This window comes from Oncorhynchus masou, chromosome 31 (assembly GCF_036934945.1).
Source record: "Oncorhynchus masou masou isolate Uvic2021 chromosome 31, UVic_Omas_1.1, whole genome shotgun sequence".
NCBI lineage: Eukaryota > Metazoa > Chordata > Actinopteri > Salmoniformes > Salmonidae > Oncorhynchus > Oncorhynchus masou.
Genome location: NC_088242.1, coordinates 40,058,300 through 40,084,772, shown reverse-complemented (window position 1 = coordinate 40,084,772; position 26,473 = coordinate 40,058,300). Strand labels below are relative to the sequence as shown.

Below are 26,473 nucleotides of genomic sequence, written 5' to 3'. Positions count from 1 at the left end.
ATCTCATAAAGTTAATGTAAACTGACTGCTATTATCACAACATATAATATATCCTAAGCCCGTGTTAAAGAAGCATTATGTCGAGTTGTTGCATTATAATGTCATAATATATCTGCAGTAATAGTATAATTCTAGTGTTGTAACATTTATTACATATGTATATATAATGCTTTGGGCTCTTACATAACACTCCATACAGAACCAATCAGTCGATATAATGGACATCATAAATCACGCGATGTGAATCAGGCAGTGGGGCGGTGCGACTCGTTGTTCAGAAGGTTCCAATCATCGTTTTATGTCATCATTTCCGAGCAGCGTCAACCACAACTGTTATTACACCCCGTTTACGTTGGCGGCGGTAAAGACTATTTTTATTGTGCAGTAACTAAAACTAGAAGATCTGGCGTCTTTTCCCTTCGCCAAATGTACGTATTCGCGTTATTTTTTTTTACTGTGATTTACAAAGCTAATGCAATGGATTTTAAAAAGTGCTTTTACCCCGTGATAGCCCGCTAATATGACCCATAGAAGGGAAGGACATTTCCTGAGAACAATTCGATCTGAATATATAAGTAGGGAATAACATTTCTTGAGTACAATTCGATTAGAATATATCATCAATTTAAAAAGATGTGCATTAACTTTATGAGATGTATGTGGGGTTTTTCAGCGTACATTTCCGGGGAGCCCGTGGCATGGTGTCGTGACAGAGTTGAGGGAGAGGCGGAAAGCGGTGGCTAGCGATCCGTCGCTGATAAACAACTTGACTCGCTTCGGCACGGCTGCGCTGTGACTGGGTCGGGGATGTTAGGCGATGGAGAACAAAGTGTGGGGCATGGTGGTACAAATAAAGGGGGAGAGAATGTGAGTATGGGTTTGAAGGGGAGAGAGAGGTATGGAGGCAGCAAAGGACGTTTGAAGAGAGCAACAGTTTCCAGCGGCAGTTCGGGGGTCGAGAGTGCAGAGGAAGGGCAAGATGCATCGCGAGGTGAGGAGGAGCATAAAGTGATTATGAACTTTAAGGAGGAAGGGGGAGTTGGGGCTACGAGTCCGATAAGGTTGACGGCTGTAATAAAGTAGTTGATTGAGGAAATTGTCAACGCTAAAGTGTTACTAGATGGGAGCTTGTTGGTGTTCTGTAAGGACAATGCGCCGAGGGGAAAAAGCTCTTGAGTGAAGCAAATAGGGAAGTGTAAGGTGGTGTCGAGCAGCTGGACTGATCATGCAGGAAAACTGTGGATTAAAGGGGTGATAACAGGAGTGCCTGTGAGTGTTGGCACTAAAGAGGTAAGGGACAACTTGAGATTAGTTATTCTAGTAAATGATCAAATATAGCAAGAAACAAGGGGTGGAGTTAGGGAAGATGGCCTGTTTATTCTGTTACACTTCAAGGACCGTGTACTGTCAAATAAAGTAACCATAGGATACATGAGTTATTATAAACTGGGTGGTTTGAGCCCTGAATTCTGATTGGCTGAAGGCCATAGTATATCAGACTGCATACCACTGGTCTGATAAAACATTTAGTTTTACTGCTCTGATTACATTGGTAACCAGTTAATAATAGCAATAAGGCTCCTTAGCCTGATGTGATTTGTGTGCAGGAAACATGGCTCGTAGGGACAGGGGTGGGGGGGGGGGGGGTGCCACTTTCATAAAGCAAGGACTTTCTTATAGGATGCTAGGCAGAGGTATTGAATAGGAATATGTAGTAGAGGAGGGGTGGTAGTAAACTACTATAATCCATGTCAGATATTAGACCTGGAAGTGCTGGAGAGGGTGGAGGGCCACAGGGAAAGAGTCTGCCTTGGACCTCACTCTGGTATCTAGTGTGATGGCAGGAATCTGAGTGGGAGGTAAGGGAGGAGAATGGAGTGATCACTACTATGCACAGTAGGCCGGAGGGAGGAGGTTCCAGTGGATGGAGTAGGCAGGTGGGTGTTTGGAAGGGCAAAGTGGTATCAGTTTCAGGAGCTGAGTGAGCAGGTGATGGCTCGGGTGGATATGAGAGGGGATGTGGACAGTATGAATAACTGGGTGAGAACAGCGTTAGTGGGGGCAGCTGCTGAGGCGATACCTAAGAGTTCAGGGAGGAGGAGGAAAGCAGTCCCGTGGTGGACGAAGGAGTGTGGGGCAGTTGTGAGGAATAGAAACAAGACATTTAGAGTACTGAAAAGGACGTATAACTTCCAACATCTGATTCAGTATCAGCAGGCCCTGGTGAGGAGAACTATCCCTCAGTCTGATTCAGTATCAGCAGGCCCTGGAGAGGAGAACTATCCCTCAGTCTGATTCAGTATCAGCAGGCCCTGGTGAGGAGAACTATCCCTCAGTCTGATTCAGTATCAGCAGGCCCTGGTGAGGAGAACTATCCATCAGGCGAATTGGTCATGTTGGCGTTGGTTCTGTAACACCATTGGAAGGGCGACACCTGTGGGAGAAGTATGGGGGATGATCAAGAGGATGAGTCGGGTCAGAAGGGTGTGGGAGACTACAGAAAGATAGGGAGGGTGTTGATCCATCTGATTAGACACTACAGAAAGATAGGGACTGTGCCCTGCAACCCAATGTACACCTGGCCCACCATCGATCTGGACTGTCTCTATGACCATGTTCACCTGTACAGGGAGACAGTCCCCATCCTTGCCAAGACTCTCAAGGACGTCGCTTTAAATCGCAGTCCGACCTCTACACCCAGGAACAGCAGAGCAATCTCCACCCCGAAAAAGATCACCGGAACAATACCCCGGACCAGCACCCTGGAACTCCCAGCCACGACCACAGCACCACCAACCTCAATGCCTACCACAGCCAGCGCAGCACAGACCACCCCAGCCCAGCTTCAGAGCCACCCAGACGAGGCCTCCCACCCCCCTACCCCCCACTGCAGACCCACACTTGGAGGAGCCACAGCCCAGCAGGCACAGGCTGTGAGAGGAGCAACTGGCCCAGCTCCCACCAACCAAATGAGTGACATTAAACATGCTGAGTCTACTATGCTCACATGTGATAGGCCGAGGGTCATGGTAAGATGAGCACAAGAACTCCACCATCCTCACACTACACCCACCCAAGTGGCATGACACAAATTCTATTTAAATAATAAACAAATCACATTTGCATAATAATAGTTTACTTTAATTGAAAAATCTTATTTTAATAGTTCTTGTTGGATTGTGAATGTTTGTCTCATTTTGAAGGTAAAGAAAAAAATTAAAAAAGTTATGAAATCTTTTTACGTTGCATGTTGGAATTTACAAGGATTGAACATTCTCCTACAGCAATGAAGGTGTACATTTGGCTGTTTAGAACATAAACTATATATTTGACAAATTAGCCTCCTTGGCTAATTTAAAGAAGCATAAGAGCAAACCAGAAATAACAGATAATGAAAAATGGTTTGATAATGATTTCAAAAATATAAGAAAGTCATTGAGAAATATATCTAATCAAAAACACAGAGAACCAGAAAACAAAAATATACGCCTTCAATATGGGGAAACACTGAAGCAATACAAACACACCCTGAGAACAAAAAGGAACAGCACATTAGAAATCAGATGGATGGAATTGAGGAATCCATAGAATCAAACCACTTCTGGGAGAATTTGAATAAATTTAACAAACCTCATCATGAGGAATTGGCTATCCAAAATGGGGATATGTGGAGAAATCACTTTGCAAACCTCTACAGCAATATAACAAAGCCCAGAACAAAAAGATATACAAGAAAAATTACAAATCCTTGATTCAGCAGACAAAGAATATCAGAATCCTGTGGATACCCCAATTACAGAAGAATAATTATTGGAAAAACTATGCACTCTACAACCCAAAAAGGCCTTTGGTGCTGATGGTATTTTAAATGAAATGATCAAATATACAGACCACAAATTCAAATTGGCTATACTCAAACTCTTCAACATTATCCTCACTGCAGGTATTTTCCCTGATATTTGGAACTAGGGATTGATCACATCAATCTATAAAAATGGAGACAAATTTGACCCAAATAATTACAGAGGAATTTGCATTAACAGCAATTCTCTGCAGCATTATAAATAGCAGACTACATCATTTCCTTGACGAACACAACGTCCTGAGCAGAAACCAGATTGGATTTCTATAAAAAAAAATCTTAAAAAAAATTTACACCCTCCACACTGTAATAGATAAACAAGTAAACCAAAACAAAGGCAAAATCTACTCATGTTTTGTAGATTTCAAGAAAGCATTTGATTCAATTTGGCACAAAGGTCTTTTTTATAAACTAATAGAAAGTGGTATTGGAGGGAAAACATGATTTTATTAAATCAATGTACACTAAAAACAAATGTGCGGTTAAAATTGGCAACAAGCAAACCGACTTCTTCTCTCAGGGGCGGGGAATGAAACAGGGCTGCCCAATAAGTCCAACACTATTTAACATCTACATTAATGAACTGGGGTCATCTAGTGGCCAAACCCGGAACAATCCTGGCCAAATCCTGACAGTCTGCTATACGCAGACGACCTGGTGCTGCTGTCTCCCACTAAAGAGGAGTTACAGCAGCACCTAGATCATCTTCACAGGTTCTGTCAGACCTGGACTCTGACCGTTAAACCTAAAAAAAAACAAATATAATGATATTCCTAAAAAGGTCTGGAAATAAGGATGACAAATATAAATTCTATTTGGACTCAGTTCTATTATAACACACCAAAAACTACACATATCTAGGACTAAATATCAGCAACACAGGTAGCTTTCACATGGCGGTGAGTGAGCTGAGAGACAAAGCAAGAAGAGCATTCTATACCATTAAAAGGAACATCAAAATCGAAATTCCAATTAGAATCTGGCTCAAACTTTTTCAATCATTTATAGAACCAATTACTCTATATGGCAGTGAGGTATGGGGTCCAATCTCTAATAATGAATTTACCAAATGTGACAAACATCCAATCAAAATACTGCATGCAGAGTTTTGCAAGACTGTATTGCAAGTGCAAAGAAAAACTCCTAATAACGCATGTAGAGCAGAATTGGGCCAAAAAAGAGCCATCAAATTTTACAACCACCTAAAAACAAGTGACCCCAAAACATTCCATCACACAGCTCTCCAATGTCAAGAAATGAAAAAAGAGAAGAGTCCCCTCAGCCAGCTGGTTCTGAGGCTCAGTTCACCAACCCAAACCAACCCCATAGAGCCTCAGGACTGCACTCAGAAAATCTGGTCCAACCAATTCATCACAAAACAAAAAGAAAAATATATCACCTATTGGTAAATCAAAGTAAACTTCAATGCTATTTGGCTCTAAACAGACAGTACGGGTGGCAGACTTTCTGACCACAGTGACTGATAGAAAACTGAGGAAAATATTGACTAGGTACAGACTCAGTGAGCACAGTCTGGGTATAGAGACCGGTTGTCACAGACAAACCTGGCTGCCCAGAGAGGACAGGCTGTGCTCACCCTGCTCCAGGGGAGAGGTAGAGACAGAGCTGCATTTCCTTTTACACTGTGACAAATACTCAGACTGAAGAGAATATTTATTTCCTAAAATTATAATTCAATACAAAGAATTTGAAACTATAAAAGATTAAGAAAAAATCCAATATTTATTGGGTGAAAAGCCAAAATGTGCAGTTTTGGCAGCCAAATATGTGTCCTCCTGCCACAACCTGAGGGACAGCCAGTGAAAAGTGCAAAGTAATGTCGATAATATTTCCCATCTTGTTTTGTTTTGTCTTTCATACAACGTCATGTGTCTTCTCAGTCATGTTGACACTGGTCCACTACCATTGCTTTAATGTATTGTTGTTCTCATTAATATTGTTGTTGTTGTTAATGGTAATCCCATGTCCACTACAACTGTTATTATTGCTGTTGGTCCCACCATTTTATTTATATACAAAATAAATATATATATATATATATTTTATATATAAATATTCTTTTTTTTCTTTCTTTTTTTCGATATATATACTTTGACAATGTAAGTAATAATTAATTTGCCATGTCAATAAAGTCAATTGAATTGAATTGATATGGAGGGTGTTGATCCATCTGGAGAGACTACAGAAAGAAAGGGAGGGTGTTGATCCATCTGGAGAGACTACAGAAAGATAGGGAGGGTGTTGATCCATCTGGAGAGACTACAGAAAGATAGGGAGGGTGTTGATCCATCTGGAGAGACTACAGAAAGATAGGGAGCATGTTGATCCATCTGGAGAGACTACAGAAAGATAGGGCGGGTGTTGATCCACCTGGAGAGACTACAGAAAGATAGGGAGGGTGTTGATCCATCTGGAGAGACTACAGAAAGATAGGGAGGGTGTTGATCCATCTGGAGAGACTACAGAAAGATAGGGAGGGTGTTGATCCATCTGGAGAGACTACAGAAAGATAGGGAGGGAGTTGATCCAACTGGAGAGACTACAGAAAGATAGGGAGGATGTTGATCCATCTGATTGGTTTAAGAGAGGTCTGGATACTGTGCATCAGGATTTTATGGCCCTTTAGACAGATGGTTTTAAAGATCCAAGGACAGGACGCACTGGGTCAGTATTTGAAGTGGAGGAACGTGAGGTGAGAGTCAGGAAACGTATTACACATCAACTGGCTGTATATAAGGCTGAGATGATGGCTATACTGTTGGAAGTTAAGCTACATATTTCTGTGCCACCTGTGCTGTGAGAACATTGTTCACCAGTTGCAGTTATGGAAGGTAATGCATTTTATCTTATGTCAACAAACCTGTCAACTTCTGGCTTTAAACAATTGCTTCCCTGTCAAAAATGTTGATCATGTATAGGGCTGTGGCGCTCACGATATTTTGTCAGCCGGTGTTTATCAAGCAAATGGCTGTCACTCTCATGGTAATTGACCGCTAATTAACAAACACATTTAGCATCTCCCAGCTTCCACAAGCCACTTATGCAGACCTTTGGAAAATCTACATTTTTTTTAAAGTACGATAATGCATGTAGTACAGTCTTCACCATCACAATAAATCCATGATTTATTTTTGGCAGGTCTAAAGAAGCATGACATAAAGAAAATGTATATTTCAGAAGAACAGAATAGCATACTCTAAGTTGTCCTCATGTTAGGTCCTGATGTGGCTATGCCAAATGGCTGTGGGCTACACAAGTTCATTTAGCAGCCAAGATTTGCATATAATTCCGTGGCATTATTTTATAGTATGAAGAATAGAATTGAATCAAATATAAATCATCTTTTCTCCAAACGATTTGAGGGAGTGCGCACATGCGGCTATTCTGCGTTGAGCGGTTAGGGATATGTACGGCTATATGCTTAATTTAGAGTTATTAATAGAACTTTAGAAGTTGTGATACAAACGTTGGGCGATATGTTTAATACATTGTTAGGCTGCATGATGCAACTCTAATGATGATTTGAAAAAAGTTGCTTGAAAGGTGTGTCGACACCAGTCTCTCATTAACAATTTGACAACCACTTGATAATGCCTTGAATTTCAAGTCGGCATCCCCTTTGTGTCGCTGTAATGCCCCCCCCCCCCCCCAAAAAAAATGCCTTTTGCGGCCAGTGGTCGTTGTGCCCTTCTCCCTGAGTGCGGTGCGCTCCGAATCACCTCTCACTCACATGGCTCTCCATCACGTGATCGTGTCTTACAGGCCACACATGAAGACCGACACAAGACTGTCCACATTTACTCTTCGTCAGCCAACAAGATGTGTAGGCCTAACGAACAGCAAAAGCACTAGCCTATGGGGGACAGTAGATTGACAAAGTACAAAAGTTGACCTATTCTGTGTGCGAAATAAATATTCCAAACATAGTCTGGGACAGTTGTGGGATGCGATAGATCCAAAATTAATACAACCACCAGCATCAACTAAACTTTTATATGCAATGAGCCTGACGCAACAGATCAGAATTTTTAGGTTAAAATGTTGGTAAACTAATAGGCTATTTCTTCACATTAAAAGCGCAGAAATGCGCACACGGCAGTAGGCAATAAACATGAATGTGTCATTAGCGGAAAACACCATTATCAAAAGTGACCACAAATGTGATTATGCAGTTAATGCTTTTATTATAAAGGTGCATTTATATGGTGAAAATGATCTTCCCCAAACTTGAAAGTCACGAGCTGCTTATGTATACTAGTTAGGCTGTACACCTCTTGTAAAGCGGATTAACGATGCTTAATTTTAATAAATTATTTGGACACTTTAGTCGTGATCCAAACCTTATCAGAACATATAGGCCTATGTGCTAGGCTACAAGGATGTGTGCGTCTATGATTTGAGAAAGGCATTGTTTCTTATGCTGGGCATCATTCAAAAGTGATAATATATCATATATAGTGATAGGATAATATTGTCACCCATCAAGCTATTCTTGATTTAATCTTATCTTTACATATACTAAATAATATTTGTGTGAAATGTGTTTTTAGAATGGACCGTTTTCATGCACATGTATCGAAATGGACAGTGGGGGAAAAAATTGATGTAATCTATGTGCTAAAATAGCGAATGGAGGACGCTTTTCCCGTGGTTCGTTGTCATGCCAGCCAGGTAGGCTATACTCTCGTTGTAAATATAAGCAATGTGCTTAACATTAGGAAAGTTGAGAAATAAATATAGTAGGCCTATAGAAAGCTGATGGGATCCTCCTCTTTTTAATAAAGGCTATCACTCTGTTTTTTCAAGCAGTTGCCAATAGAAATTTTGCGCAACATGAACTCATGGGATCTCATTAAGTGTTTGATTTGATTTTGATACATTTGCATAGATGTCAAAGTGATTAGAGGGACAATGGAGTGCTGGGTAGCAGGCAAGTTTGGTAGGATACTAATGACCATCAGCAGCATCAGAGCTTGGAGAAGCCTAATTACCGTGACTAAACGGTCACATGGAATTTGACTGCCTTCATGACTCGTGACCTCCGGTGTGGCGGTAGTACGGTCACCGCAACACCCCTAATCATGTACATACAGTTCACGTTCTATAAAAGTTACAGTTCTCTGCAGTGGTAAGGTAAATGTGACAAAATCTCTCGTGCCAAGCAGAGTTGATTTGGAGTTTTCTAATAACTTGTGCAATGAAATATCCCCCTGATAGTGTAGTTTCTAATCTGCAGCTACTGTCGTCTGTTCTACAACAATTTTGTGTCTGCCTGTCTGTCTTAGTCAGGGCAGTTCAACCCATGTGTTCCTGTGGCCCTACAATGGGAGTGGAGGAGACAAGATGACCATGACTGTCACAGCCAGTACAACCGTATTCTGACTGTTAACATTAGAGGTAGGATTTATATTACATTTGGTGTCCTTCACCATTTTGCAAAGAGTATCAGAGCATCAAGTGTAGCAGCACCAAGTTCAGAGACGGTTTCTCCCTAAAGCCATAAGACAAATGAAATGACTATTGTAGATGGAAACGGCTGATTTTTATGGAATATCTACATAGACGTACAGAGGCCCATTATCAGCAACCATCACTCCTGTGTTCCAATGGCACGTTGTGTCAGCTAATCCAAGTTTATCTTTTTAAAAGGCTAATTGATCATTAGAAAACCATTTTGCAATTATGAAAACTGTTGTGCTGATTAAAGAAGCAATAAAACTGGCCTTCTTTAGACTAGTTTAGTATCTGGAGCATCTGCATTTGTGGGTTCGATTACAGGCTCAAAATGGCCAGAAACAAAGCACTTTCTTCTGAAACTCGTCAGTCTATTCTTGTTCTGAGAAATTAAGGCTATTCCATGCGAAAAATTGACAAGAAACTGAAAATATCGTACAACACTGTGTACTACTCCCTTCACAGAACAGCGTAAACTGGCGTTAACCAGAATAGAGTGGGAGGCCCCAGTGCACAACTGAGCAAGAGGACAAGTACATTAGAGTGTCTAGTTTGGAAAACAGATGACTCATAAGTCCTCAACTGGCTGCTTCATTAAATAGTACCCTCAAAACACCAGTCTCAACGTCAACAGTGAAGAGGCGACTCCGTGATGCTGGCCTTCTAGGCAGAGTTCCTCTGTCCAGTGTCTGTGTTCTTTTGCCCATCTTAATGTTTTCTTTATATTGGCCAGTCTGAGATATGGCTTTTTCTTTGCAACTCTGCCTAGAAGGCCAGCATCCCGGAGTTGCCTCTTCACTGTTGACTTGGAGACTGGTGTTTACTTACAAGCCCTTAACCAACCATGCAGTTTTAAGAAAAAAAACCCTAAAAAGGCAAGAGGATAAGAATATCAAAAAATTAAAGAGCAGCAGTAAATAACAATAGCGGGGATATATACAGGGGGTACCGGTACAGAGTCAATATTTGTGTGCGGGGTACCGGTGTCAAGGTAATTGAGGTAATATGTACATGTAGGTAGAGTTCTTATTGACTATGCATAGATAATAATCGAGAGTAGCAGCGGTGTTCCGGAGGGGAGGGAAATACAAATAGTCTGGGTAGCCATTTGACTAGATGTTCAGGAGTCTTATGGCTTGAGGGTAGAAGCTGTTTAGAAGCCTCTTGGACCTAGACTTGGCGCTCCGGTACTGCTTGCTGTGTGGTTGCAGAGAGAACAGTCTATGACTAGGATGGCTGGAGTCTTTGACAAATTTTAGGGCCTTCCTCTGACACCGCCTGGTATAGAGGTCCTGGATGGCAGGAAGCTGGGACCCGGTGATGTACTGGGCCGTATGCACTAGCCTCTGATGGTCGGGCAGTTGCCATACCAGGCAGTGATGCAACCAGTCAGGATGCTCCCGATGGTGCAGCTGTAGAAACTTTGAGGATCTGAGGACCCATGCCAAATTGTTTGTCTCCTGAGGGGGAATAGGTTTTGTCGTGCCCCCTTCACAGCTGTCTTGGTGTGCTTGGACCTTGTTAGTTTGTTGGTGATCTGGACGCCAAGGAACTTGAAGCTCTCAACCTGCTCCACCACAGCCTCGTCGACGAGAATGGGGGCGTGCTCGGTCCTCCTTCTCCTTTATTCCACAATCATCTCCTTGGTCTTAATCACGTTGAGGGAGAGGTTGTTGGCTTTGCACTACACGGCCAGGTCTCTGACCTCCTCCCTATGGACAGTCTCATCGTTGTTGGTGATCAGACCTTCCACTGTTGTATCATCAGCAAACTTAATGATGGTGTTGGAGTCATGCCTGGCCATGCACTATGGTGTTGAACGCTGAGCTGTAGTCAGTGAATAGCATTCTCACAGAGGTGTTCCTTTTGACCAGGTGGGAAAGGGCAATGTGGAGTGCAATAGAGATAGCATCATCTGTGGATCTGTTGGGGGGGTATGCAAATTATGGTGGGTCTAGGGTTTCTGGGAAAATTGTGTTGATGTGAGCCATGACCAGCCTTTCAAAGCACTTCATGGCTACAGACGTGAGTGCTCCATGTCGATAGACATTTAGTCAGGTTACCTTAGTGTTCTTGGGCACAGGGACCATGGTGGTCTAATTGAAACATGTTGGTATTACAGACTCAGACAGGGAGAGGTTGAAAATGTCAGTGAAGACACTTGCCAGTTGGTCAGCGCATGCTCGCAGTACACGTCCTGGTAATCCGTCTGGCTCTGCGGCCTTGTGAGTGTTGACCTGTTTGAAGGTCTTATTCCCCATCTGCTGTGGAGAGCGTGATCACACAGCCGTCTGTAACAGCTGATGCTCTCATGCATGTTTCAGTGTTACTTGCCTCGAAGCGGGCATATTTATTTAGCTCATCTTGTAGGCTCGTGTCACTGTGCATCTCTCGGCTTTGCTTCCCATTGTAGTCTGTAATAGTTTGCAAGCCCTGCCACATCTGACGAGCATCGGAGCCGGTGTCGTACGATTCAGTCTTAGTCCTGTATTGATGCTTTGCCTGTTTGCTGGTTTGTCGGAGGGCATAGCAGGATTTATTATAAGCTTTCAGGTTAGTCCCGCTCCTTGAAAGCGGCACCTCTGCCCTTTAGCTCAGTGTGAATGTTGCCTGTAATCCATGGCTTCTGGTTGGGGTATGTATGTACAGTCACCGTGGGGACGATGTCCTCGATGCACTTATTGATAAAGCCAGTGATTGATATGGTGTACTCCTCAATACCATAGGAATAATCCCAGAACATTTTCCAGTCTGTGCTAGCAAAGCAGTCCTGTAATTTGTCCTTTAATTCATCATCACCCATTGTAATGCTCATTATTTTTTCTGTTTGTACTTTACATTTCAGGTCACTAATGGTACCAGGTGTGTGACTGGTAGTGGGCTTGCTGACGGAGAACAGATGGAGAGGTTGTGGTCCTACGTTAGAACATTTGTGAAGATCACAAAAGAGATGATACCAACTCATCGTGTTGACGCCCTCAAAGATGCCCTCTACTACGCATCCAGGGTCAGGGAGAAGCAAGGTATAACTGTATAACTGGAAATCAGTTAAGTATTGAGACTACCTATTGTTCAGGATTGTGTTGATATCATTTTGCCCCCAAAAACGCTGATGTTATAGCACCGGCAATACAACTCTGTCGGACTTCTCTCGTCTGTCAGTCCTATGATTGAGTATTGTCTTGCCCGTGGGTGGGAAGGTGAACTGAAAGGTACTAGCCCCCACAACCCACCCCACCCATAAACCTTGACATCCTAAAACATGAAAGCCATCTGACCCTAGAGTGTTTTGCACCCTCTATAGCCATTGCAGTCTTTGCCTGACACTGCTGGTCATCAACAGTATGAACGTTTGAACGTGTGTTTGTGTGCCCTATGCGGTTCTGATTATCCATCTGTCTGACAAGCACACCAAGAGATGCTTGTATTGTGCTTCTGACTCTGCATTGCTTGCTCTTTGGTGTTTTTAGACAGGGTATCTGTAAAGCAGTATGTGATGCTGTTTTACAACTGCTGATGTAAAAAGGGCTTTATAAAATACATTTGATTGATTTGATGATGAAATCCTTGTTGTGGTTTCACTGACCATTTGATATTTGAGTAAAATTCCTAACATTGTACATAAGATATTTCTCTCTAACCTGTGAGCATTGCACATGTAGAACTCAGCACAACTGCCAGTGTGGTTTATTATGTTCTGCAATGGATTTAATGAAGCCCTTGATTATGTTGTAGGCAGCACCCAGTCGGACGTGGAAGTTTGGACCCGTCAGATGAAGGAGACCCTCACAGACAAGAAGACGTTGTTCCTTACCTGGCAGGAGAGATGTGTGGAAACTCTCGCAGAACAACAGTAAGTCACATAAGCAGCTGCTACATCTTTGACCTAAGGTTTTATCCCGTCTCTAAACACCCCTTTCTGTCTGGCTTAGCCTGTGTCCTAGTCTCTATATCTCTAAACACCCCTTTCTGTCTGGCTTAGCCTGTGTCCTAGTCTCACCATCTCTAAATAGCCCTTTCTGTCTGGCTTAGCCTGTGTCCAAGTCTCACCATCTCTAAACAGCCCTTTCTGTCTGGCTTAGCCTGTGTCCTAGTCTCACCATCTCTAAACACCCCTTTCTGTCTGGCTAAGTCTGTGTCCTAGTCTCACCATCTCTAAACACCCCTTTCTGTCTGGCTTAGCCTGTGTCCTAGTCTCACCATCTCTAAACACCCCTTTCTGTCTGGCTTAGCCTGTGTCCTAGTCTCACCTTCTCTAAACACCCCTTTCTGTCTGACTTAGTCTGTGTCCTAGTCTCACCATCTCTAAACACCCCTTTCTGTCTGGCTTAGCCTGTGTCCTTTTCTCACCATCTCTAAACACCCCTTTCGGTCTGGCTTAGCCTGTGTACTAGTCTCACCTTCTCTAAACACCCCTTTCTGTCTGGCTTAGTCTGTGTCCTAGTCTCACCATCTCTAAACACCCCTTTCTGTCTGGCTTAGCCTGTGTCCTTTTCTCACCATCTCTAAACACCCCTTTCTGTCTGGCTTAGCCTGTGTCCTAGTCTCTATATCTCTAAACACCCCTTTCTGTCTGGATTAGCCTGTGTCCTAGTCTCTATATCTCTAAACACCCCTTTCTGTCTGGCTTAGTCTGTGTCCTAGTCTCACCATCTCTAAACACCCCTTTCTGTCTGGCTTAGTCTGTGTCCTAGTCTCACCATCTCTAAACACCCCTTTCTGTCTGGCTTTAGTCTGTGTCCTAGTCTCACCATCTCTAAACACCCCTTTCTGTCTGGCTTAGCCTGTGTCCTAGTCTCACCATCTCCAAACACCCCTTTCTGTCTGGCTTAGCCTGTGTCCTAGTCTCAGCATCTCTCAACACCCCTTTCTGTCTGGCTTAGTCTGTGTCCTAGTCTCAACATCTCTAAACACCCCTTTCTGTCTGACTTAGTCTGTGTCCTAGTCTCACCATCTCTAAACACCCCTTTCTGTCTGGCTTAGCCTGTGTCCTTTTCTCACCATCTCTAAACACCCCTTTCTGTCTGGCTTTGTCTGTGTCCTAGTCTCACCATCTCTAAACACCCCTTTCTGTCTGGCTTAGCCTGTGTCCTAGTCTCACCATCTCTAAACACCCCTTTCTGTCTGGCTTAGCCTGTGTCCTAGTCTAACCATCTCTAAACACCCCTTTCTGTCTGGCTTAGTCTGTGTCCTAGTCTCTATCTCTAAACACCCCTTTCTGTCTGGCTTAGCCTGTGTCCTAGTCTCACCATCTCAAAACACCCCTTTCTGTCTGGCTTAGTCTGTGTCCTAGTCTCACCATCTCTAAACACCCCTTTCTGTCTGGCTTAGCCTGTGTCCTAGTCTCACCATCTCAAAACACCCCTTTCTGTCTGGCTTAGTCTGTGTCCTAGTCTCTATCTCTAAACACCCCTTTCTGTCTGGCTTAGCCTGTGTCCTAGTCTCACCATCTCTAAACACCCCTTTCTGTCTGGCTTAGTCTGTGTCCTAGTCTCACCATCTCTTGGATCTGCAAAGCTACTCCCTGTTACTTTATAGACTTCTCACCCCTTCCTGCTTTCAGCTGACCCTTTCCACTACATAACCCAGAAACATGAGTACCCCCCTGCTTTAATCTATTGTACATGAAGTACCAACACTTCACTCTGCATAATCCACTCTACACTCAAAGGGATGTTGCCTTCCTAACTGGTTAGTTGTATGTTGAGATGCTTTCATACTGTTTATATTTTCACTTATATATCTTTATAATATTTTCAAGGTCTGACATGATGTCCCCGGCAATCCCAGATGTGGTCATCCTGTCTGGGTTGGCGGACTACCTGACATGATGACTCCTTGCTGTCCCCAGTCCACCTGGCCGTGCTGCTGCTCCAGTTTCAACTGTTCTGCCTTATTATTATTCGACCATGCTGGTCATTTATGAACATTTGAACATCTTGGCCATGTCCTGTTATAATCTCCACCTGGCACAGCCAGAAGAGGACTGGCCACCCCACATAGCCTGGTTCCTCTCTAGGTTTCTTCCTAGGTTTTGGCCTTTCTAGGGAGTTTTTCCTAGCCACCGTGCTTCTACACCTGCATTGCTTGCTGTTTGGGGTTTTAGGCTGGGTTTCTGTACAGCACTTTGAGATATCAGCTGATGTACGAAGGGCTATATAAATAAATTTGATTTGATTTGATCACCGATGAAAGGAACGCTCAGTTGACTACTTGAAAAGTAGGATGTTGTCTCTATATTCGTCCCACTGTATTGGGGCTACTCGATATAGGTTTTAACCCTTTTAACATAAATGTTCACGTTTCAGCCTGGAGAAAAGGTTGAAGGCCATGGAGAAGAGAAACCGGATTGTACGCCGCTGGTCTCTTCAACACTGTGCAGCAATTATGGAAAGTCTGCAGACTATTGTGGCCTGGTCAGAAAGTATGCAGACTAAGATGATTCTCTGTCTGCTGGCTACAATCCATAGACTGGTCCTGTAGCGCTCTTCCTATTGTGGCCTGGTCAGAAAGTATGCAGACTAAGATGATTCTCTGTCTGCTGGCTACAATCCATAAACTGGTCCTGTAACGCTCTTCCTATTGTGGCCTGGTCAGAAAGTATGCAGGTACTGCAGCCAATTCAGTGTTGTTGAACACTGCATCACACGCTGGCATATCACTGCTGTTATCTACGTCTCATTCACCCAGGTGCTTTGAACTATATGAAAGATTTCTATCAAACTTCACGATTTTCATGACCATTTCTTAAAATTGTTTTTCAGATGGACAAACCATTGCTGTGCGGCTCTCCAGAAAAATCAAGCGGACATCGGAGAGAATAAAACCGCAGATCAACGCCTAAAGATGCTTAACATGTGCCTTAGGGCAGCAGAGGAGAGGTACACAATACAGGCAGACCTACACAATGGCCTTTTGTATTGCCAGCAAGAGCTGGGGCTTTTTAAAGATGCAGAACATGTCAAATGCAGAACATATTTAAGCTCCAGCAAGCATTTTCAAATGTTGGCTGATGATGGCTCGGTCAGCACAGATGTAAAAGAGGACAGTGAATCAGAAGATGAAAGTGGTTGAGGAATGAATGTCTGTGTGTGTGTGTGTGTGTGTGAGTTTTATAGGGCAAACTATACACTGAGTATTTCTAACATTAGGAACAACTTCCTAATATTGAGTTGCACCCCCCCAGCCCCCCTTTTGCCCTCAGAACAGACTCAAATCGTCAGGTAATGGACCTGTACCCCCGCACATTGACTCGGTACCGGTACCCCCTGTATTTAGCCTCGTTATCGTAATTGAATTGTTATTTTTTTAAACTTTATTTAGTAAATGCATTTTCTTAACTCTATTTTCTTAACTGCATTGTTGTATAAAGGCTTGTAAGTAAGTATTTCATGGTCAAGTTTACACCTGTTGTATTCGGCGCATGTGACAAATACAATTTGATTTGACTCTACAATGTGTCGAAGCGTTCCACAGGGATGCTGGCCCATGTTGACTCCAATGCTTCCCACAGTTGTGTCAAGTTGGCTGGATGTCCTTTGGGTGGTGGACCATTCTTGACACACGTGTGAAAAACCCAGCAGTGTTGCAGTTCTTGACACAACGGTGCGCCTGGCACTTACTACCATAACCCCGTTCGAAGTCATTTAAATCATTTGTCTTGCCCATTCACCCTTCTGAAGGGCACACAATCCACGTCGCAATTGTTTCAAGGCTTAGAAATCCTTTAACCAATCTCCTCCCCTTCATCATTGCTTTGCACAAAAAGGGCTTCACAGGTAAGGATATTGCTGCCAGTAAGACTGCACCCAAATCAACCATTTATCGGAGCATCAAGAACTTCAAGGAGAGCAGTTCAATCGTTGTGAAGAAGGCTTCAGGGCGCCCAAGAAAGTCCAGCAAGAGCCAGGACCGTCTCCTAAAGTTGATTCAGCTGCGGGATTGAGGCACCACCAATACAGAGCTTGCTCAGGAATGGCAGCAGGCAGGTGTGAGTGCATCTGCACGCACAGTGAGGTGAAGACTTTTGGAGGATGGCCTGGTGTCAAGAAAGGCAGCAAAGAAGCCACTAATCTCCAGGAAAAACATCAGGGACAGACTGATATTCTGCAAAAGGTACAAGGATTGGACTGCTGAGGACTGGGGTAAAGTAATTTTCTCTAATGAATCCCCTTTTCGATTGTTTGGGGCATCCTGGAAAAACCTTGTCCGGAGAAGACAAGATGAGCGCTACCATCAGTCCTGTGTCATGCCAACAGTAAAGCATCCTGAGACCATTCATGTGTGGGATTTCTTCTCAGCCAAGGGAGTGCGTTCACTCACAATTTTGCCTAACACAGCCATGAAAAGAGAATGGTACCAACAAATCCTCTGAGAGCAACTTCTCCCAACCATCCAGGAACAGTTTGGTAAAGTACAATGACTTTTCCAGCATGATGGAGCACCTTGCCATAAGGCAAAAAGTCATAACTAAGTGCCTCGGGGAACAAAATGTTGATATTTTGGGTCCATGGCCAGGAAACTCCCCAGACCTTAATCTCATTGGGAACTTGTAGTTAATCCTCAAGAGGCAGGTGGACAAACAAAAACCCACAAATTCTGACAAATTCCAAGCATTGATTATACAAGAATGGCTGCCATCAGTCAGGATGTGGCCCAGAAGTTAATTGACAGCATGCCAGGGCGGATTGCAGAGGTCTTGAAAAAGAGGGTCAACACTGCAAATATAGACTCTTTGCATCAACTTCATGTAATTGTCAATAAAAAGCCTTTGACACTTATGAAATGTGTGTAATTATACTTCAGTATTCCATAGTAACATCGGACAACAATATCTAAAGACACTGAGGTAGCAGACTTTGAAAATGAATATTTGTGTCATTCTCAAAACTTTTGGCCACGACTGTATGTATTCAATTAATTATGTAATTATTCACACTTTCGTCCATTTTATTCATTTATATACACTGAACAAAAATATAAATGCAACATGCAACAATTTCAGAGATTTTACTGAGTAGCAGTTCATATAAGGAAATCAGTCAATTGAAATAAATTGAAATCTATGGATTTCACATGACTGGGAATACAGATATGCGTATGTTGGTCACAAAAGAAGTTAGGGGAGTGGATCAGAAAACCAGTCAGTATCTGGTGTGACCGCCTCATGCAGCGCGACACATCTCCTTCGCATAGAGTTGATTTGGATGATGATTGTGGCCTCTGAAATGTTTTCCCACTCCTCTTCAATGGCTGTGCGAACTTGCTGGATATTGGCGGGAACTGGAACACGGTGTCGTACTCAATGGGTGACATGTCTGGAAGAACATTTTCAGCTTCCAGAAATGGTGTACAGATCCTTGCAACATGGGGCTGTGAATTATCATGCTGAAACTTGAGGTGATGGTGGTGGATGAATGGCACGACAATGGGCCTCAGTACCTCATCACAATATTTGTGCATTCAAATTGCCATCAATAAAATGCCTTGTGTTTGTTGTCCGTAGCTTATGCCTGCCCATACCATAAACCTAACGCTACCATAGAGCACTCTGTTAACAGTGTTGACACCAGTATCCGCTCGCCCACACAACACCATACACACTATCTGCTATCTGCCCCGTACAGATAAACCTGGGATTCATCCATGAAGAGCACACTTCTCCAGCGAGCCAGTGGCCATAGAAGGTGAGCATTTGCCCACTGAAGTCGGTTACGATGCCGAACTGCAGTCAGGTCAAGACCCTGGTTAGGATCACAAGCTTCAAACACGCAGATGAGCTTCCCGGAGATGGTTTCTGACAGTTTGTGCAGAACTTCTTTGGTTGTGCAAACCCACAGTTTCATCAGCTGTCCAAGTGGCTGGTCTCAGACGATCCCACAGGTGAAGAAGCCGGATGTGGAGGTCCTGGACTGGCATGGTTACACATGGTCTGCGGTTGTGAGGCTGGTAGAACGTACCGCCAAATTCTCTAAAATGACGTTGGAGGCGGCTTATGGTAGAGAAATTAACATTCAATTCTCTCAACAGCTCTGGTGGACATTCCTGCAGTCAGCATGCTAATTGCACGCTCCCTCAACTTGAGACATATGCGGTATTGTGTTGTGTGACAAAACTGCACATTTTAGAGTGGCCCTTTATTGTCCCCAGTATAATGATCATGCTGTTTAATTAATCAGCTTCTTGATATGCCACACCTGTCAGGTGGATGGATTATCTTGGCAAAGGAGAAATACTAACTAACAGGGACGTAATCAAATTTGTGCACAACATCTTTGAGATGTCAGCTTTTTGTGGCAGCCTAGTTGTTAAGAGCGTTGGGAGAGTAACCAAAAGATTGCTGTTTTGAATCCTCAAGCCGACTAGGTGAAAAATATGTCTGTGCCCTTGAGCAAGGCACGTAACCCTAATTGCTCCTGGAAGTCGCTCTGGATAACAGCATCTGCTAAATGACTCAAATGTAAAAAATGTATGGAACATTTCTGTGATCTTTTATTTCAGCACATGAAACATGGGACCAACACTTTGTGCTTATGTTTTTTTTTGTTCAGTATATTTATGCATTTATTTATTTCTGTATTTCCTTAATATGATAATGAGGGGGTGTCAATCAATGTGGTATCTAACATACCATTGGTTGATCAATGAAAGTGTTTAACTGTTAGTCTACACCTGTTGTTTATGAATCATGTGACAAATACATTTGATTTGAATGTCACTGTGCGTTGCTCGATTGCATTTTGCCTGGAAAGTAAACAATCACTTGAGAGATTTATAACCAGTAAATAGCTACAGTAGCCCAGTTATTCTGGCAAGTAGTATGGCTGCAATCAGGTGAACGGTTGCCGGAGACTTGGCAGTGCTGGCTAAAGCTGCTGGAAATGATGCCTCTCCAGAGTACCTGCTTTTCCATGTGGATCCATTTATCAAAACGTGGGTCAGCTAGCTGCTACAACGAGCACAGTGGAACCGGTTAGTTCTTAACAATTTCAAGAAATTTGCCCTACGACTTCACCAGAGTGCATGTGATAACAGAGACCTAGATCAGCACTCCATAGACAATTGCCCTCTAGGCCATAATTGCACAGTTTTTCAACTGTTCGTTTAGTACAGTTCGTTTTACCATTTCTGTTTAATTAAACGTTGAACAAGTTCTGTCATACTGAATGCAGCCCAGGCAAATTAAATTGAGCAACGTGCCTTGACATTGATCAAATAATGGTGTGTTAGATACCACCCACATACGTTTGCTTGACAATCCTCATTATCATATTTGAGGAAGAAATACATAAAAAAATTAATTAAGAAAATGTAAATGAATGAAAGTGGGATTACATATTTAAATAATGATTTATCTTTTTTTTTTTAAAAAGGCAGACCTTCTTAACCTGATCTTCAGACCTGTCAATCGCCTATCTCAATTCCAACCAATCAGGTCGCTTGGACGCACTCCAAGGCTCTGCCCACGCAAACTTCAAGTCAAAGCATGTTCACCTACCGTCATCTTTCCGCTCCGAGCCATCAGAGACCTGAAAGGGGAAGTTTTTGTGTCCTGAGAGGAACGGGAAGATGGCGGAAACTGAGGTTTTATTTCAAACTGCTAGTGAGTCGGGTGAAAATAATAACACAGAGAGTGAGAATGAGTGGGTGTCAAAGAAAAGGGAAACAAGAGAAGTAAAGCTGTGGTGGAAAATAGGAAACCACTAGACTCGTTTTTAGTTGGCTTTGTAGTTGGTTTTGGATTAATGCTACTTGGGAAATCCATTTAACGTCTCGAGGAAAATCTGGAATGTGTTGGAGGGAAGTGTGAAATCGGTGAGAGTCACAAGAAGTGGTCTTATATAGATTTTCTGTGCTTCTGCAGAGGAGAAGAAGCATGTATTAAGACTAAAAAAGATATCAAAGTGGAATATTTCCTGTATGGATTTTTGTAGCAGGGCGCCTATAAAAGGGGGTTATTTCTGGGGTGGCACAAGAAGTACTGTAAAGGCAGAGGACATAACTGAAGACAGATGGAGTGGTACCTAGACTGACCTGTATGGTGGATGGAGAAATTAATTTCACTGCATCCATGCTACTGTTCTTTGATGAAGAGTATCTCCCGTCTCATATAAAGTTAGGATTCATGAGATACCCTGTAAGAGCTGTTGTGCACAAGCCCCTTCAGTGTCATAATTATAACATATTTGGTCTTGTGTCAAGTGTGTGCAGGAGGGAAGAGTATCATATTCCAGATGAAGTGAAATGCTCCAATTATGGAAGCGAACATGAGCTTGAATTCCTGGAGTGCCATGTTAGGGTGAAGGTGACCGAGGAGGCAAGGGTACGGAATGTCCAGCATGTCTCCAATCTGGCTGTGAGAAGATTGGAAGGAACGAGTGGCAGGAAGAAACAATGGTAGTAGAGGCACCACGACCAGTGAAGGTTTCTCATCATCATCTGAGGGATAGTGAAATGCTACATGTTAACAAGGTCAACTTTGTATTATTTAATGCAATAATCATTAAATGTACAGCACAAGCAGAGAAGAAGTGAATGCAGTGATTCATTGTGAAGGCAGCTGAACGTTTTTTGGCATCTTTGTGATTTCACAGCTTAGGACGTGCAAGAAATCCTGTCTGTGAATGTCCCGCCATCACAGGCCCCTGAGCCTGTTTAGGGATGTATTTTGGAGTGGACTGTGATTTAAGAATTGGGATGGGTTTTGTTAGTTGACGTGTCTTATTTTGTATCATGTTTTCTATTTTTTTTTGTCTTGCTGGCGGCGGTAATGCACCATAAACACTGGATGCCAACCTCTGTTAAACCCCATCAAAAAAGAAGAATGCCGTTTTGAGAAAATGCAAGTTATGCAGTGACGGACTCTCACATGCTGTTTTTCTATCTTGAAGTGTTGTGCATCCATCGAACATGTAAGTGTTGTGAAATGTGCATATTGGTGTGGACAACATCTGACTAGCAGGATTAGGCCGAGTTTATCCAAGCAAATTGGTGAATTCACCTTATGACATTGGAACAGCCACTTTACAATAGTGCATCTAAATCATTTAAGGGGGGGGTGAGAAGGCTTTAATAACATCTGTCTCCGGAAGGTGGTGATTAAACACGTGTATGTGACAAATAAAATTAGATTTGATGTGAGTTGTTAGGTTTAAAGGGGAACCGCACCCGCTTATTTGACCTTGTTCTTTGGCTTACTCCTCAACAAATGCTGGAAGCCATGACAGAAGCAAAACATGAGTTGGCTTGGGGGTGTGGTTTTACATGGGAGTTTTTTGGGGTGTGACCTTGCCACCACCAAGACACACCCATTTGTCAGAACCTTGCCCTCAGCTGTTTCCCACCACTCAATAAAAACAAACCAAACACTTGCAGGTTGAGTTCAATAACTACAGGCAGATGTAGCCAGCAGCATACCACCCTGCATACCACTGCTGGCTTGCTTCTGAAGCTGAGCAGCATTGGTCCTCATCAGTCCCTGGATGGGAGACCAGATGCTGCTGGAAGTGGTGTTGGAGGGCCAGTAGGAGGCACTCTTTCCTCTGTTCTAAAAAATATCCTAATACCCCAGGGCAGTGACACTGCCCTGTGTAGGATGCCATCTTTTGGGTGGGATGTTAAACGGAAGTCCTGACTCTCTGAGGTCATTAAAGTCCCATGGCACTTATCGTAAGAGTAGGGGTGTTAACCCCAGTGTCCTGGCTAAATTCCCAATCTGGCCCTCAAACCATCATGGTCACCTAATAAACCCCAGTTTACAATTGGCTCATTCATCCCCATCCTCTCCCCTGTAACTATTCCCCAGGTTGTTGCTGTAAATGAGAATGTGTTCTCAGTCAACTTAACTGGTAAAATAATGGATAAATAAAAAAAGTGAGATGATGGATGAAGCTTTGAATAGGTCAGAAGAATGCAGTTGCTGAATATATGTAGATAATCTAAACAAGGGTTTTGATAACTTTCAAATGTAGTAACAGGTCTATGTAGAATAAACAGCCTTTTACATACAGTGGCTTGCGAATCTATTCACCCCCCTTGGCATTTTTCCTAATTTGTTGCCTGCAACCTGGAATTAAAATTGATTTGGGGGGTTTGTATCATTTGATTTACACAACATGCCTACCACTTTGAAGATGCAAAATAATTTGGGGGGTGAAACAAACAAGAAATAAGTAAAAAAAAAAATGTTTACTTGAGCGTGCATAACTATTCACCCCCCCAAAGTCAATACTTTGTAGAGACACCTTTTGCAGCAATTACAGCTACAAGTCTCTTGGGGTATGTCTCTCTAAGCTTGGCACATCTAGCCACTGGGATTTTTGCAGATTCTTCAAGGAAAATCTGCTTCAGCTCCTTCAAGTCTAATGGGTTCCGCAGGTGTACAGCAATCTTTAAGTCATACCACAGATTCTCAAATGGATTGAGGTCTGGGCTTTGACTCTGCCATTACAAGACGTTTAATGTTTCCCTTTAAACCACTCAAGTGTTGCTTTAGCAGTATGCTTAGGGTCATTGTCCTGCTGGAAGGTGAACCTCCGTCCCAGTCTCAAATCTCTGAAAGACTGAAACAGGTTTCCCTCAAGAATTTCCCTGTATTTAGCACCATCCATCATTCCTTAAATTCTGATCAGTTTCCCAGTTCCTGCCGATGAAAAACATCCCCACAGCATGCTGCCACCACCACCATGCTTCACTGTGGGGATGGTGTTCTCAGGGTGATGATGGTGTTCTCAGGGTGATGATAGGTGTTGGGTTTGCGCCAGACAGACCTTTTCCTTGATGGCCAAAAAGCTACATTTTAGTCTAATCTGACCAGAGTACCTTCTTCCATATGATTGGGGAGTCTCCCACATGTCTTTAGGCAAAAATCAAATGTGCTTGCTTATTTTTTTCATTAAGCAATTACTTTTTTCTGGCCACTCTTCCATAAAGCCCAGCTCTGTGGAGTGTGCGGCTTAAAGTGGTCCTATGGACAGATACTCCAATCTCCACTGTGGAGCTTTGCAGCTCCTTCGGGGTTATCTTTGGTCTCTTTGTTGCCTCTCTGATTAATGCCCTCCTTGCCTGGTCAGTGAGTTTTGGTGGGCAGCCCTATGTTGGAAGGTTTGTTGTGGTGCCATATTCTTTCCATTTAAAAAAAATAATGGATTTAATTGTGCTTTGTGGGATGTTCAAAGTTTTGGATATTTTTTTATAACCCAACCCTGATCTGTACTTCTCCACAACTTTGTCCCTGACCTGTTTGGAGAGCTCCTTGGTCTTCATGGTGCCACTTGCTTGGTGGTGCCCCTTAGTGGTGTTGCAGACTCAGGGGCCTTTCAGAACAAGTGTATATATACTGAGATCATGTGACACTTAGATTGCACACAGGTGGACTTTATTTAACTAATTGTGTGACTTCTGAAGGTAATTGGATGCACCAGATCTTATTTAGGGACTTAGCAAAGGGGGTGAATACATATGCACCATTTTTGATTTTTTTTTAGTTAATTATTTTCATTTCACCACCAATTTGGACTGTCCATCACATGAAAATCCAAATAAAAATCCATTTAAATGACATGTTGTAATGCAACAAAATAGGAAAACCGCGAAAGGGGATGAATACTTTTGCAAGGCACTGTAATACCATTAAAGCACTGTTCTGCTAATATGTGACCCACCATCTCTTTTCAGTCTTATTATCAAAGCACAAGGCGAGACCCAGATGCAGACATGGGAGGCAGATAATTGGAGTCTTACAATGTTTACTAATCCAAAGGGGTAGGTAAGAGAATGGTCATGGACAGGAAAAAAAGGTAAAAACCAGATCAGAGTCCAGGAGGTACAGAGTGACAGACAGGCTGATGGTCAAGGAAGGCAGAATGGTCAGGCAGGTTGATACAAAGTCCAGAAACAGGCAAGGGTCAAAATCAGGAGGACTAGAAAAAGGAGAATGTAAAAATCAGAACGGGAAAACCACTGTATGACTTGGAAACGTACAAGACGAACTGGCACAGAGAAACAGGAAACACAGGGATAAATACACTGGGGAAGTGGTGGAGACAATCACAAGGACAGGTGAAACAGATCAGAGCGTGACCCAGGCATATCAGTAATGGTTTTTAAAAAGGCAGTAAATGAAGCTGATTGATCTGTTTTGCTTCCATAGGAGGCTCTGCAGATAGCCAGGTGTCGCGGTGGTAAGTATTCCCGCCATGGTGCTGGAAGGAAAGCTCTGCTGTCGGGACAGCTTCATGGAGGCCTAACAGTTTGTAGACACCGTTTGTCGTGGTTAAATTGCATTTAATGTATTTTGGTGGAGTTTGCCCCACCAAGATTTATAAGCTAAAATTGCCAATGGTGGTCGTATCAAACAGTCTTATTGCAGTTGAAAAAAAGAGACTCGAAATGATTTAGGTGTAGGCATACTACTACAGTACCTATTCACGACCACTAGATGTCAGCCATGCATCATATACAGAGTAATGCTCAAAGGTGCTGATTGTAGACTCACTTGCACATTCCACTTTGTAAAACACACTTTAATGTATTTAACCAACTTCAACCCCTTATGAGGGAACAGAAACAGGGCCATACCCAATAAGGGCACATATGCCAATGTATCTTATTTTAGGGTTGTTGATAATGGGGTAGCAGGTGAGGTTCTCAACCAGGGGGGCTAGGAACCCAGGAGGGCCTCAGAGTTTTTAGGGGCTCCCTGAAGGCAGGGAGAAAACATACAAATAGAAAATAGCTGCAGTAAGGACAAAATATATTACATTTAATAGGAGAGTACTGTTTATCAGGAATAAAATATTTTAAAGAATGTTAATTTTCATATTTTGAGTGTTGACAATGAATTTATTTATTTATTTCACCTTTATTTAACCAGGTAGGCAAGTTGAGAACAAGTTCTCATTTACAATTGCGACCTGGAATATCAATCACAATTTGCATATACATGTTATCTCTGATGTAGGAGGTCCCCAGATTTTCTGAAAGCATTTTAGAAGGACCTTGGAAAGGAAAAGGTTGAGAACCACTTGGTAAGAGGTTCAGAAGGCAGATTAGTAGATTGAATGTTGCTGTTTCAAGCCCGGGCAGGGCATAAAAACTGAACTGTGGGAACCTGATGGCTGCTGGTCTCTGATCCCA

At 42.9% G+C, this 26,473-nt stretch overlaps 1 protein-coding gene across 6 annotated transcripts; it reads left to right on the top strand.

Moving 5' to 3' along the window:
* The first annotated feature begins 8 nt into the window (after positions 1–8).
* Positions 9–18,106, top strand: LOC135523937 (uncharacterized). 6 transcript variants are annotated; one of them, XM_064950967.1, is made up of 5 exons: positions 25–867; positions 2,630–3,029; positions 12,183–12,360; positions 13,073–13,190; positions 16,102–18,106. In XM_064950967.1, the coding sequence occupies exons 1-5, from the start codon at positions 818–820 to the stop codon at positions 16,409–16,411; spliced, it is 1,056 nt and encodes a 351-aa protein (XP_064807039.1). In that variant the 5' UTR covers positions 25–817; the 3' UTR covers positions 16,412–18,106. The 6 variants fall into 6 exon arrangements, 5 of the variants coding, with proteins under 5 accessions (XP_064807039.1, XP_064807038.1, XP_064807037.1 ...); XM_064950966.1 differs by having other exon boundaries at positions 31–428; positions 674–3,029; XM_064950965.1 differs by having other exon boundaries at positions 31–428; positions 512–3,029.
* The last annotated feature ends 8,367 nt before the right edge of the window (positions 18,107–26,473 follow it).

Bases quoted from the DNA above. Each gene is read 5' to 3' on its own strand.
- LOC135523937 (XM_064950966.1), top strand. From the start codon at position 2,448: ATGGGGGATGATCAAGAGGATGAGTCGGGTCAGAAGGGTGTGGGAGAC. The intron at 3,030-12,182 runs GTAAGATGAGCA...TTTACATTTCAG, and splicing joins GTGATAGGCCGAGGGTCATG to GTCACTAATGGTACCAGGTG. The intron at 12,361-13,072 runs GTATAACTGTAT...ATTATGTTGTAG, and splicing joins CAGGGTCAGGGAGAAGCAAG to GCAGCACCCAGTCGGACGTG.